Below are 14,404 nucleotides of genomic sequence, written 5' to 3'. Positions count from 1 at the left end.
TAATGGCCATATTCATAAACTGAACAAGTGAACATAGTGTTTTAAAACGTTTAATGAAAATATAAACAACAATAATTTGATAATACAGACTAAAAACTAGGCAGCTATAAAATAAAACAGTACAATGACGTTTTCAGCATTTACAACGCTTTGTGGCCATATTAATAAAGAGGTCATCCATTAAACAAGCAGAGTGTTTTAAAAATTTATGTAATAACAGAATAAAAACAAGACAGCTGTAAAAATAAAGTAGTTAAAAATTTAAGATAAAAACTACTGTAAGAGAGCAGAGTTAATTAAAGGATCAGGGACTACATTGTGATAAATGAATTAATTCAGAAATGATTTAAAATAAGATAGCTAAGTAGATGTTAGGGTTAGGAGGTTAGGGTTGATAGAATGACAGATTATTCCAGAGGCCTTGGGCTTGAAACCATTGCTGGATATCCAAGAGACCAACTCTTATACAGAGTAAGAGGTTAAAGCAGGTGTAATGAGATCTCTAGTTAATGTAAAACGTATTACTACGGTTCTGCAGTGGTACAATTAATTTGAATTCACATGAAACATTCAGAATGAAACTTCAGAGGTTACAGAGTAACTGCTGAAAACTGATCAGTCATCACATTTTTGAAGGTAGTGGTAGTGGTGTTATCAAAAGAAATCCTGACATTAAATACTTTTCAAGGATCAGAGAAATCACATCTCTGCATTGTTATATCAGAATCAGTTATCAGTGTTGATACATTAGTTCATTTTGTCTTGACGTAACAACTGTTTGAGGTGTTTAGAGATTTCTTTCATCTTTAGTCCATATATCATTGGATTAAAGAGAGGATGATACAAAAGCATTTGTAAAGTCATAATTAAATGTGCAGTTTTTGGAATATCAGATTCCAGTCTAACTATAACAACATCAAAAGTGCCCAACAAGGCAAGGTTTATCAAAACCAACAGGTGAGGTAAACAGGTCTGTGCAGCTTTTTTCTGGACTTCTCTACAACTACTATAGGTTATTGTAAATAGTTTTGCATATGTAAAAAGTATAAAGAGCAATGGAAAAAGTGCAACATTTAGCAAAAGGAACACACCATACATAGATAATGCTCTTGAACTCACACAATGAAGTTTGTAAATTGAGTTATTACAAAAAATTACTTTAAGTGTAAAGCTACAGAGCTTTTCATAAACGCTCATTGTTGCTGATACCACAAGCTGACAAGCAGGTACAAGCCAAGCTAAAGCCAGGCACGTAATGACAGTGGATTTCTTCATGATGGTTGGATATTGCAGAGGTTTACATATAGAAACATACCTGTCATAGGACATGACTGCCAACAGTAAGAATTCTGAACCGCCTATAGAGTAAAACATAAAATATTGAAAGAGACAGGCTGAATAAGATATGATTGGTTTTTCAGATAAAAGGTCAATCAAAAGCTTTGGGTAGATAGCAGTGCTGAAAAGAACAGAGTTGATTAACAAAGCTGCAATAAAAACATACATAGGCTCATGGAGGTTTTTGTGAATCCAGATAAGGTACACAATAGTAGAATTACTGCAGACTACTAAAATATATACAAATAAAATTATTGTAAAATAAATGTATCTGTAGTTGTGGACTTCCACAAACCCATCAAGAGTTATATATGTTACATTTAAGTCTTCGTCCATTAATAAATTCAAGCATTATATCTCAGTTCATAAAACAGGCAGATAATTTCAAGCAACATGTGAATAAAATCTGAAAAAGGAGGCCTCACTTTGAAGATTGGAATAACATTCTCCTGTATTGGATTACCTTATTTATTCACAGTTACCTGACCCTGAAATTAGTATGTGCTCATTTCCAAACTTAAGAAAGTGAACAGTTTGAGCCTGTGAAGTGTTTTTATCATGTACTTTACCCTCCAAGGATCTTATTAAACTTTCCACCAAGAGTGACAAACAACTTGTGAAAACTGTGGAGGCGCTGATAGACTTTCTTTACTGGGGTTTATGACTTGCAGTATATTTCAGTGCCCCATAAAATTACATCATGCTATTCATTTCTATGGTAATTGTCAAAATAATTTCTGAAAAACACGTTACTACTGTCATATACCTTCCTACTCAAACATTATCACCTGATACTATTTCATTTTTGGCGCAAAGTTTAGAGGCCCACACCGCTATGCTCTACGGACCTCTGCTCCACCCTATGCACAAGGTCAGAAACTTTGGTTATCCACCAGAGATTTTCACACACAGTGACTTCAGACTCGACTTGGACTCATGAACAATGTTCATGTTACGTAACACGTAACATCTGCTGCGCGCGGCCGCACGTGAGAGAGTACAACAAACACTGGCAGCGGCTGAGCCATTCATCATAAACTTTAGGCTTTAACATGTTATAAAAAAAATATGCCGTTGGCTAGAAACGTCACAGTTTTATTTAGTTAACGTTACACTGGGTTTAAGAGCCTGGGGAGTGTTTGGACTTACAGAACTTAATAAGCCATCAATAACTGAATTGTACATCACATGGTTGTGCTATATAAATGGTTACAGTTACAGAATTCCTTATAGCTGTGCAGTTTTATTAGCAACCTGGATTGAACGCTGCAGGTGATACAACATTCATTATAAACGCGGGAGACTCGAGACTTGACTTGGACTCTAGCCAAGTGTGAGCATCTCTGTTATCCACTAATAAGAGCTACTGTAATAGAGCTACTGCTTCAGGATGTCTTTTGGTCTTGGTTGGAACAGGTGCCTTCTGAAGCAGCACATGGATATTGGATGGAATACTGTCGAATGGTGGAAAGAGAACTTTGAGGAATTCCTGAACCCAATCAAACATGTCTTCTGTAAAGACAGCAGAATTTGAAGATAGAGTTTGGGACATCAAATTTAATGGGTTTTGTCTTTTCAGAGTAATTTGTGTACCAAACCTTTATTGATTCATAGACAGATCCTTTGATCATAACAATCCTTTCAATAATCAGCCCTTTATAGTTCCAATAATCTACAGACTGTGTGAGTGCTTAGCTCTGCCTCTCAGACAGTCAGGAAGTGAATCCTGTTTCTTGTTGCTCTCCTCTGCAGCCTTAAGCACAAACCAGATTCATCCATATACCTTGCAGAGAGATAAGAAGCTCCTCAGCAAGGCACCAGGTGTGGATGAGATTTGCCCTGAGATACTAAAGGCTCTGGACATCGTTGAACTATCTTGTCTGACATGCCCCTCATGTCTTGTGTGAAGGTTGGGGATAGTGCCATTGGATGGCAGACCTGAGTCATGGGGGTTCCCATATTTAAAAAGGGGGACTGGAAGGTGTGCTCCTGGTATCAAGGTATCACATTCCTTAGCCTCCACAGGAAAGCTTATTCCAGGATGCTGGAATGGAGACTCCGAACGATTGTTTAACCACAAATCTAGGAAGAGCAATGTGGACTTGGTCCAGGTCATAGAACAATGAACACTTTACAATTGTAGAGTTTTTGGGGGGTACAGCCCCTGCATCAGAGGAGGGCAGTTGAGGTGGTTCAGGCATCTGATCAGGATGCCTGTTGGGCGCCTCCTTTTGGAGCTTTTTCAGGTGTATTCAACTGTTCTGAGACCCTAGGGAAAAGCCAGAACACGAATAGAAAATGGATAGATGGATTGTGAAAACAGCAGCCCCTTTTATACATAACCTGGTCAAGCTAGGATTTTCAGATGTGTTCCAGCGCAAAAATAATCCTCAGTGAAGAAATGACACTTTGCTCCAGTGTAAAGTAGTGAGTGAACAGCTTATATAACTTGCTGTCCCCTCAAAATAACACATCACACAGCCGTTAATGTCTAAACCGCTGACAACAAAAATGAGTACACCCCTAAATGAAAATGTCCAAGTTGGGCCCAATTTGCCATTTTCCCTCCCTGGTGTCATGTGACTCATTAGTGTTACAAGGTCTCAGGTGTGAATTCAATTTTACAAGTAACAGGGCTGACACGTCAGTAACTGGGTTGACAACAGTTACTGTATTGGTTATACTGGTTGATTAAGTTAAGTTGTAAATCCACGTCATGTAGGAATCAGATGTAGTTCAGTAATTTCACAATGTCAGTCCGTAAAAATACACGCCTGTTACTACCACACATCAACAGGTATGAACATATTGTCCATTCCTGTTAGTAAGCTGTCACAATAACTCTTCACAACAGCTCAGTCTCACACATTAATGTCACACTGGTTCCTCATTATGGCAGAAATGCTCTCACAACCTAGTGAAAATCAGACTGATGCGGTCCGTCCCAGTGAGGCCCAGACCTGAGCCGATGAAGTTTGCACTTTTAAATATTAGATCCCCTTCTAGGAAGATTTATATTAATGATTTTATTTCTGAACATGGTCTGGCCTGGCTTACCTCAACTGCTTCACCTACTTTGTTAAGAGGGTTCTCCTCCTAACTTCACCTTTTTATAGTGTGGAATAGTCACTATTTTCTCTAGTAGTTTGACCTGCTCTTGATGTTCTTTTGGCAATTTTCTAACATTTAAATACTTAGCAATGGTCATCACAGCACCGCATTACTTTCTACATCCCATGGCTAAGTTTAAACCCCATCCTAACCATGCTGCTCTAATCCTACATCCATAGTTTCTCCCAAATAACACTTATAAGTTAAATAAATTACTATCTTAATTCAGGCATCTCAAATTCAATCTTGATTACCCAGAGCTAAACAATTATAGACCAGTTTCTATCTTTCCTTGATAAACTTTTAGAGAAAATTGACAGACTTATCCAAGACTCATGGTGTCGAATGTTGTATTTGTACTTTAAGGAAGCATACTCGCCCCAAATGTTTGTGGGTTGAGCTAGTGTAGCAAAAATACGCTGCCAGTAACACACAAGCACCACCAACCGGAACTACATAATACGCTTACCGCACGACGTCAGGACATAACCCTCAATGTTAAATTAAACTGTGTAAAGGACACAGTTTGTTGTAACAATGAAATAAAGAGACATTGATGTTTAAGTAAAATTACTATATATGGTAATTCTCACTATGCTCTTCATAATTTTTATTATTTGTATTATGCTTTATTTAATTAACTCATATACAGCCTCAAAATTCACTAATTAACTAAAAACTAACTAAAAATCACTAATTTAGTTAGCAAACTTTATCCCTGTTTACAAGTAATGACATTTGCCTGGAATATTTAACCAGAAGGATGATTAGATTGAAGTCAGGTGTGCTGCTCAACCAGGGGCGAGTTTAGGCGTTTAGGTTTGACTCTGGGGACAGAAAGCAGACCTGATCCCATGGCTTGTTCATAACGATGAAATAATATATTGATAAATAATGAGTGAATGTCAAATTAAACTTGTTAAAATGTACATTTTGGTGTTATATCATAGCAAGCTATCCTAACAATAATGCCGTTATATATAAAAGACAAACTAGAGTTTTGACTCTAGAGGTTAAAATGACTGCTGAAACTTACTGGGACAGATCTGCCAACAACCTCAGGCTGCTGTAGTACAGAAGCGTCACGCGATATTTCCAGTGCTGGTCGTTTCAGGAGTGTTACAGTTGGAAAAAACTGATACGCCAAAATCCCCCGAGTGTGCTGTGGGCATCGTTCTCCATCCCCCTGGTTGCCATTCAGTCATCAAATACAGAAGGTGCCTCCGTTTAATGCGGCGCAAGAATGAGTTGAATGAAGTCTTGCTCACAACTGTCAATTCCACAGTAAACTCAAAAATCCAGACTATGACCGTGAATTGTATTTATGTGGCTAAGGAGCACTTTCAGACTTAAAGCAACAAAAACTAAACAGATCATACATCTCCACGCCGCCATGATGAACAATTTGAGGGCTGTTGCCTTCTGCTATGACAATGAGCCTGAGGGACGATGGGAAAGTGAGGCAATTTTACCATTTGCTTTTAGTACTGTGCTACACTCTATGGCTACCTGGTTTTATATTATGATATTTGTTATTTTAAAACACTTTTCATTAACAAGAATATATTTTTCTTTTATGTTTTCATTTTGAATTACAGTATTTTCTGCATGTGCGCATCGTCAGTTCATGTCCGTCACATTTGGATGATGTCAGTCACTTAACGTTCCGGCGATTTCGCGGTCTGATAACCGAAAATAGTTAATTTTTGTATGGTTATTACAATAAAATGTAACTGTCCAAAATATAAATAAAAATTACATTTTCAGAAAAATAATTATTGCTGCAAGTAATGTTTCTAATTTCCTCAAATGCATTCTTTTATTTGAATCAGTTGACATTAATATGAATCTTTGTCTCAGGATCTACTAAAAGATATTGTTGCTGAACACACTTTGATTTGAATTAAAGGTTCAGTGTGTGAGATTTAGTGTCATCTTGTGGTGAGGGTTGTGAATTGCAACCATCTATCCAGTCTACCACTGCCCCCTAACCTTTCAAAGAGCGTAGGACAGCTACGGGGGCTGACACAGTACAAAAGGTGTCTCTTCTGAGACAGCAGAGAGTTGCCAGTCAAGAAATGAGGTTTCTTTAGGTAGATTTATTAAGAAAATATATTTACTTAATTATTCAGTAAAACCAGATGTTATTGTGACTTGGCCACTGACAGATAACATGGAAAATGTGAGCCAAGAGTGTGAAACACTGTTTCTGCACCACAGTCCATTATAAACCACACATTAGATAAAGTTTATACAAACATTCAGTCGCATTCAGTCTCTCTGTGATTATGGACCCTCGCCAAAACTGCCCGCCAACAATAATATCTGGCCCACTGCCAGATTACGGTGCTTTGATAGCGGTGCTGAGATAGATCTCAGTCATGACAGCAACAGTTACTCACATAATCACTTCCTCTTTAGTGGTTTTGCCTACAAAATAAAAGCGTGAGAAGCTTGTTTACAGAATTCTACCAGAAGTAGAACAAGAACAACGTAGTGACAGAACGTGTTCAGTAGCGCAGTTTGTCCAATTTCAGCTACCGTAGCAACATGACGACCCAACATGGCGACGTCCATGGAAGGAGGTGCCCGCGGTTATGTAGATGTAGCTAATTCTAAGGTGATAAAAACATAATGGTTTATATTATGTAAGGTGTTTATACACCTCTGAAAACATAGTTATGGATCTTATATTGCATTTCTGTCGATAGAAACTCAGAAACATTACACACTGAACCTTTTATAATACTTATAAATACAAATTGGTGTAATGCACCACTTTATGTACTTTCAGCAATGAATATACATTTTATGAGGCTGTCAGAAGCCACAACTTAAGTGATAATGTTGTTGAAAGCCTAATTGGTCAATTTTGCCTAAGCAGTAATTTAAGGATTGCAAACATTCTGTCTTGGACTATATTGTGTTGGTATTTAGAGAGACAAAAACACATATATTTGTCTGATCAATTTACAGCTGCCAGTGTTGATGAGGAGGCTTTGAAAAGCCAAGTTGCCACCACTTGTAATGGAAGTGGGATCATACCCTCAACTAGTGCTGTGCCACCTCGTCAGCCCCAAGCCTTCAACCCCATATCCCAAACTGCTGACAAAACTATGAAAAGGCCAGACCCACCAGAGAATGTGGTGTACACAGATTCAGTTAGAAATGGTGCGCAGCCAGCTATCCTGCGTGCCAGTCCCATGGTGAAAGAAGTAAAATAACCCTCCAAACTCGAAATGAGAATAATGTCACAGCAGTTTGTTGACTATTACCCTATGTTATGAGATGCTGGCACAGATATGCCTTATGTTTTTTCTTTATTAACAACTTGGTGGGATGGCAACAAGAAAAAACATCTTATCAAAACACAATTTCACCACAGCTGACCATTTACACCAAAATGTACAAGCGACAAAATATAAGGTCAAGGAAGAGGCAGGGGTCCATGCCACAATGAGGGACCTCGAAGAAGACTCTCTTCTGCTCAAACAACACAGACAGTGAGACAGATGGTGACAGAAGTGCCGACACAAGTGGTTCAAGAGATTACACCATACTTCTAGAGAGCAATGATGAACTCAGCGACAGTTGTGCAGGTGTGTGCTAAAAGCGGGAAAAAATAAAAGTGCGCCATCATTGTCCTGGTTTCTGTATGCCAGAGTACTTGTGGAGACTGGCCTGTGTTTTCTTGTTCTTTTGCTTATACTTGTTAACAAATTATTTTCCCCACCTCCACCTCCGCTGCCATCTGACTCAGCCTCAGACCCCCTTGCCCAAGAGTTTGACCACTCAACTAACTGCACCTGCAGAGGATGTTGTTGGTAAGCCTTCCATTACCTTTCGCCTGTTATCTACGATGGTGGTTGTCGGAGGGCAAGACAGAGTCTAAATTGTTGGAGATGATGATGTTGAAATTCCTAAGCACATAATTTGTTATTTCTCGGGGCCTAAACGTTTTGATGGTTACTAACACTTTTTCTGACTCCAGTCTATCAGCTGACACCACCATTGCCCACATTGCTGTGAACAATATCGAACAAATTATTATTATGATAAAGAATCTTAAACTTATATATTAAGTAAAACATTTAGCTGAAAAGTGTTAACATTGAAACATCTTTCCCTGACCGTCCTGTTCTAGCCAGCCAGGAGAGTCTGAAGATGCTGGTGAGGCACTACAAATCACTGATGCAGATGTTACAAAGTGGATTTTGTGGATTGTATTCATGTGGCAAACCACAGCACTACTGGCAGTGTATGTGTTATGTGCAAAACTGTTATTTATTTTTCTTTTAAAAAAGTCTTAAATCGTCTATAAATTTGATGTTGATGTTAAAAAGCGTGCAGCAACTCCACACTCTCCACTCCAGCGGTGTGCATGTAATTATATGCTGTTATAGACATTTTAATAAATGTTGACAGTACTCATACTTAACGTGGTTCTGATTCAGTCAAATCAGTTACGATGTATATTCTAAGATAAAGGACTGGTTTTAGTTTTATTGGATTTAGGTTATTTTGAGATGAGCAAACTTGTATTAAGTAACAGCTTAATCATACTTCACTGAAACGGAGTATAACTTTACTTAAAGTAGTTATTTTTGTCTTGTTCCGAAGCCTTAATTTGCTAAAATTAAAAATATAAATATTTTTAAATAAGAATTATTTGCTTATATTTAGTATATTTCACTTATTATTGTGCTGTAGGAAGTTTGATTTCAAGTAATTTGATCTAATAATCAGACTTTTGTACTTATTTTAACCCTTTTGAATACTTATCAGATCCTTCTTATTTTTAGATTTAACAATCTTATTTCAAGATTTCTTGTGAAGTGAAATTAACTTGCTGCATGGACAGATAATTGATCTTGTTGTAAGTAATTTTCTCCTCAAATTTTGTGTTTTTTTCTTTTTAGCTACCCTTATTTGCAGTGTGTCTGGTTTGGATCTGTTACCAGACTGGACTGGAACAGACTACAACAGACAGTCAGTAACAGGCAGGAAACATCACTGCAGATCTATCACACCCTGTTCCAACTTCTCCCCTGTTATAACAGAACACTATATGCCAGACAGGAACAGTTTCTCCCTTCCCCGGGCCATCACTAATAACATACACAAATATTTTTTTCAGCATCCTTTACACTCCGCATCATTGTCTTGCTGTCTACAAATAGTAGCTTAATGTTTATCATTACCTTGTTGAGCTTGTTGTCTTTTTTTGTAAGCTGCCTGTGTGTATGCCTGTACGTGTACATTGAGAGCAATATAAAAGTTGAGTCAAATTCCTTGTATGCGTACAAATACCTGGACAATAAAACTTGATTCTGACTTTTTAGTTTTAAAAACTTTATTGTATTATTATAGATCATAGAAATGAGTGACATTACAAGAAACATATGTGATTAAATAAATTATGACTTTGGTTCACTTAAATATGCGACTTAAGTATCGCAACAACTATTGGATAGACTGCCATGAAATTCTGTCCAGACATTAATGGTCCCCAGAGAAACTATAGTACTGACTTTGACCCTCTGACCTTTCCCTGACAGCAGCAGGCTGACATTTTTGGCTTTTAGTTAGATGTCTCAACAACTACTGGATTGGATCGCCCTGAAATTTAGTACACACACTTATGTCCTCTCAGAATTGGAATAAATGTGTTCAATAAAATAAGTTTCTGAACATGGTAAACATACCTGATGATCATCATCATGTTAGCATGCTGATGTTGCATTACATGGTGACAAAACACAGCTGTGCTGAATACAGCCCCAGAGGACAGCTGCCATGGCTGTACACTCTTAGTTTTGTTTGTTGATTATCCTTCATCATTACAGTTTAGTGTATATATAGATAAATAGACAGAATAAACATGGAGTAACATCCAAAGTTAAAAACTGATGTTTTTTAGTCTGAGGAGCTGTGTGCTGAACCATGCATATACAAAATCAATATAATTGTTGTGGTTCAGGTTCATCTATTTTAATATTGTCTATTTTTTTCATATAAATTCTCATCTCCTTGAAAATGAATGTGATAGCAAAAAAAAATCATTACATTACTTACATGTATCTTTAACTTTTTGTCAATAACAGAGGCTTAAAGCTTCATTGTTCGCTATACAGCTTGTGCATGATGAGTTTTACATTTTGGCAGCAGGACCCATTTTGTGTATCTTCAAAAATCTAAATATCACTCCTTTGATTTGAGGCAAATTCAGGCCATAAACTAGAGGATTGTTTATGGGGGGGATGATCAAATACTCTAAAGATAAAACAACTGCAATGATTGGATTAATTTCATCAGTCTCAAAACGACTCAGTGACATCTCACAGAACACAGAGAACGAATAGGTCACAAATGTCACTATGTGGGGCAGGCAGGTTTGTAACGCCTTTCCTCTGAATTCAGACGAGTTTCTCCTGCACACAAGCAGAATCTGTAGATAGGTGTACAGGACAAAGAGCAGGGGGATGAAGATGGTTGTTATCAAAACAAACTGACCTACTATGCTGTTCAGAGTTGTGTCCACACAGGAGAGCCGAACCACAGGCCAGTTAGAACATAAAAGCCTGTGCAGTTTATTTCCACACAAAGGCAACCGAAACGTAAGATAAGCAATGAAGCCAATTTCAAATGCAGGGTAGAGCAGAGCAAAAATCAGAAGATGTCTCACCATCCTAAAGGTCATTTTGCTGTGATAGTGTAAAGGCTGGCAAATAGCAACAAATCTATCATAGGCCATGATGCTGAGGATGGTCATTTCACATGATACGTAGGTGTAAATAACATATATCTGAATGAAACAAGATGCACGTGAGATCAAATGAGTGTCAGACAGAATGTCCATCAGGAACCTGGGGAAGAAGCCGGCTGAGCCGTACAGAGAGTTTAAACACAGACAGGAGAGAAACATGTACATGGGTTGATGCAGAGACTTCTCCAGGCAGACTGTCAGAATAATGACAACGTTAGCAGAGATTATAGTCATGTAGATCAACAGACACAGACAGAAGAACAGATATCTGAGGGGCCCAGAGTCTGTAAACAGAGTCAGCTGAAAATACCCAGGAGTAAAGCTGTTATTGCTCATTGTGTCTGCACAACAGAGAAGCAAAAACAGAGATGGATACAAAGAACAAACAAGAGAGAGTGGTCAAAGATAAAGTAAAAGAAAGTGGAGGAGGAGAGGTAAAACTGCATTGAACAATAAACATATCCAATGCCTTACTATAGATTAGTATAGATTAGTTAATAGTCTTAGTGCATTATAATCATATGCATGCATAATCAAGAAGGCAAACTGAACCGGGAATTTGTCCTGTTGTGTTCAATAACAATTACACGTCTACTACTACAAACATCAACTGACAAAATATCAAGTTTCAAAGATCAAACAAATCATTAATAATAATGAAAGCTTGCTCAAAACAGTGTTTGTTAATCAACTTGAGAGTGCCTCCACAGATGAACCTCTACCCTGTAATGATCCACAGTGAAGCGGCTGTAGAAACTTTTATCTTCTTCTGTTGCTAGGATGCGAGCAGCAACGTTTACAGTGCAAAGGGAGGTAAAGCCTCTCACCTGATGTCAGCTGTCATTTGTGTTTAATGCATCCATTTTGTTTCAGTGTTGATTAGCTTGTGCATGTGCTCAACTTTAGTGATTCAAAGGGATTTGAAGGTCAGAAAATGGTGAATGCAGCTGTGAAGTATGAAGTCTAGGCAGACAACCTTCCAAACAGTGATATTTTCCTTCAACACGGTAAATGTGCCATTGTCACCACAGTTTTGTTCTGTGTTTCCTGCCTGCCACTCCCAACCTGCCCTGATGCTGCACAATCCTAGTCACATGATCAAGAAAACAGCTTTTGTACCTTCAACTGTTCGGACTCTGAGACTACTTATGGATCTAAACCTCTGTGTTCAGACCCCTTACAGTACGGTCTGGCCAAATGACGATATGGACATCTGGTAAATTGCATATTCATTAATATATAAATATGAGAATGACAGTGTGTCACTGCAGGAAGGGACTGATAGGCAAATGTGATAAACTGCAAGAGGCGGATTCCAGAAATCCCAACAGGCCAGTCTTGTGAAGACTTTTCGTGTTTCTCTTTAAATATTATTTAATTAATAAAAATCCTTATTTGTTTGCACATTAGAATCAGAAACAGCTTTATTTGCCAGGTATGTGTACACATACGAGGAATTTGACTCTGAATGTACATTGCAACCGATGTGCTTACTCATACAATAATACAATAATAAAACTACAATAAAATTAAACACAGGCTACAGAATAGAGAACACAAATATACACACTATGAATATATACATATTGACAACTAGTGCAGTATGCAGAGTGCAAAGGATGCAGGAGTAAATTATTATAATCATTATTATTATTATTATGTACATGTCGGGAGGTGGATTTGATATATAGGTACACATACATGTACACGGTGTGATGGAGCACAGTGCAAAGGATGCTGGAATAAATAAGTATTATGTGCAGGTGACTTGAGGTAGGTGGATTTGGTATACAGTATATACAATATGAAAATATACCAATATGAACAGCACTGAAATAGTGAAAACCAGTGGAAACCAGTAAACAGGTGTCTGATTAGAGACAGAGTTACTGGATTATTGCACAGGAATTGTTCCTGACACTGTGAGTCAGAAATCAGCTGTTCATCAGAGTGATGGCTTGAGGGAAGAAACTCTTCCTGAGTCTGTTGGTTTTGGCGTACAGTGCTCTGTAGCGCCTACCAGAGGGGAGGAGCTGGAACAGGTTGTGACCGGGGTGAGATGGATCTGCAGTGATGTTTCCTGCCCATTTCCTGACTCTGGAAATGTATAAGTCCTGAATGAGATTATCTTTTCTGAGGTCCTGACTGTCTGTTGTAGTCTGCTCCTGTCCTTTTTGGTGGCAGATCCAAACCAGACAGTGATGGAGGTGCAGAGGACAGACTGGATGATGGCTGTGTAGAAGTGAATCAGCAGCTATTGGATGTGGAGAAGAACACAGAACGTTCAATAACATTAGATTCTGACTGATCCTGTTGGCGTGTCGGGAGATTTAAACATTGAGTTATTCTGCTGTGCCTTGTGCGAAAATGTGGTCACAAAAGGTCGCGTCCAAAACTCTGCCCGCAAACAGCAGTGCTCTCAGTTATTGCTGGCACAAGCGTTTCATGTGCTTCATGTGTTTCCCCTGAGCGTGGAACCGTTCTACCATCAAAAACAAATACCGTTTTGTATTTGTATTTGGTGGTAGAGGCTAATAATCAGCTGCGCCCGCATGCCGTTCATTTAAGTTGACTGTGTTATCAATGCTTGTTATTTGAATGATTTTATTTAGCCTATGTAATGGCAGATCTTTCTATTAATCCTATTATTATTATTTTTATTATTATTATTATTATTATTATTAGGCTATACATACAGTGGGTAGAAAAGTCTACACACCCCTGTTAAAATGCCAGGTTGTTATGATGTAAAATAATGAGACAAAGAAATCAAACCTTTAATGTGAACAATTCAATTGAAAAACAAATTGAAATCTTCGAGGGGGAAAAATGAAAAATAAAAACCCTCACATAACCTGGCTGCATAAGTTTGCACACCCTTAGACTAATACTTTGTTGAAGCACCTATTGATTTTATTACAGCAGGCAGTTTTTTTGGGTAGGAGTCTATTGGCATGGCACATCTTGACGTGACAATATTTGCCCACTCTTCTTTGCAAAAGCGCTCCAAATCTGTCAGATTGCGAGGACATCGCCTGTGCACAGCCCTCTTCAGATCATCCCACAGATGTTCAGTTGGATTCAGGTCTGTGCTCTGGCTGGGCCGTTCCAAAACATTAATCTTCTTCTGGTGAAGCCGTGCTTTTGTGGATTAGGATGTGTGCTTTGGGTCGTTGTCGTGCTGAAAGG

At 38.2% G+C, this 14,404-nt stretch overlaps 2 protein-coding genes across 2 annotated transcripts; both read right to left on the bottom strand.

Moving 5' to 3' along the window:
• Positions 1 to 747: 747 nt before the first annotated feature.
• Positions 748 to 1,689, bottom strand: LOC123966630 (olfactory receptor 6N2-like). Its single transcript, XM_046042773.1, has one exon. It carries the CDS (start codon positions 1,672 to 1,674, stop codon positions 748 to 750), a length of 927 nt encoding a protein of 308 aa, XP_045898729.1. The 5' UTR covers positions 1,675 to 1,689.
• Positions 1,690 to 10,600: 8,911 nt separating this feature from the next.
• LOC123966627 (olfactory receptor 6N1-like) lies at positions 10,601 to 11,551 on the bottom strand. The gene has a single exon (XM_046042769.1). The coding sequence runs from the start codon at positions 11,549 to 11,551 to the stop codon at positions 10,601 to 10,603; it is 951 nt and encodes a 316-aa protein (XP_045898725.1).
• Positions 11,552 to 14,404: the final 2,853 nt, after the last annotated feature.

The sequence above is a fragment of the Micropterus dolomieu genome, unplaced genomic scaffold (assembly GCF_021292245.1).
Source record: "Micropterus dolomieu isolate WLL.071019.BEF.003 ecotype Adirondacks unplaced genomic scaffold, ASM2129224v1 contig_13843, whole genome shotgun sequence".
In the NCBI taxonomy this organism is placed as follows: Eukaryota; Metazoa; Chordata; class Actinopteri; order Centrarchiformes; family Centrarchidae; genus Micropterus; species Micropterus dolomieu.
The sequence above is the reverse complement of the archived record's forward strand: the minus strand, read 5'-3'. Positions and strand labels throughout refer to the sequence as shown.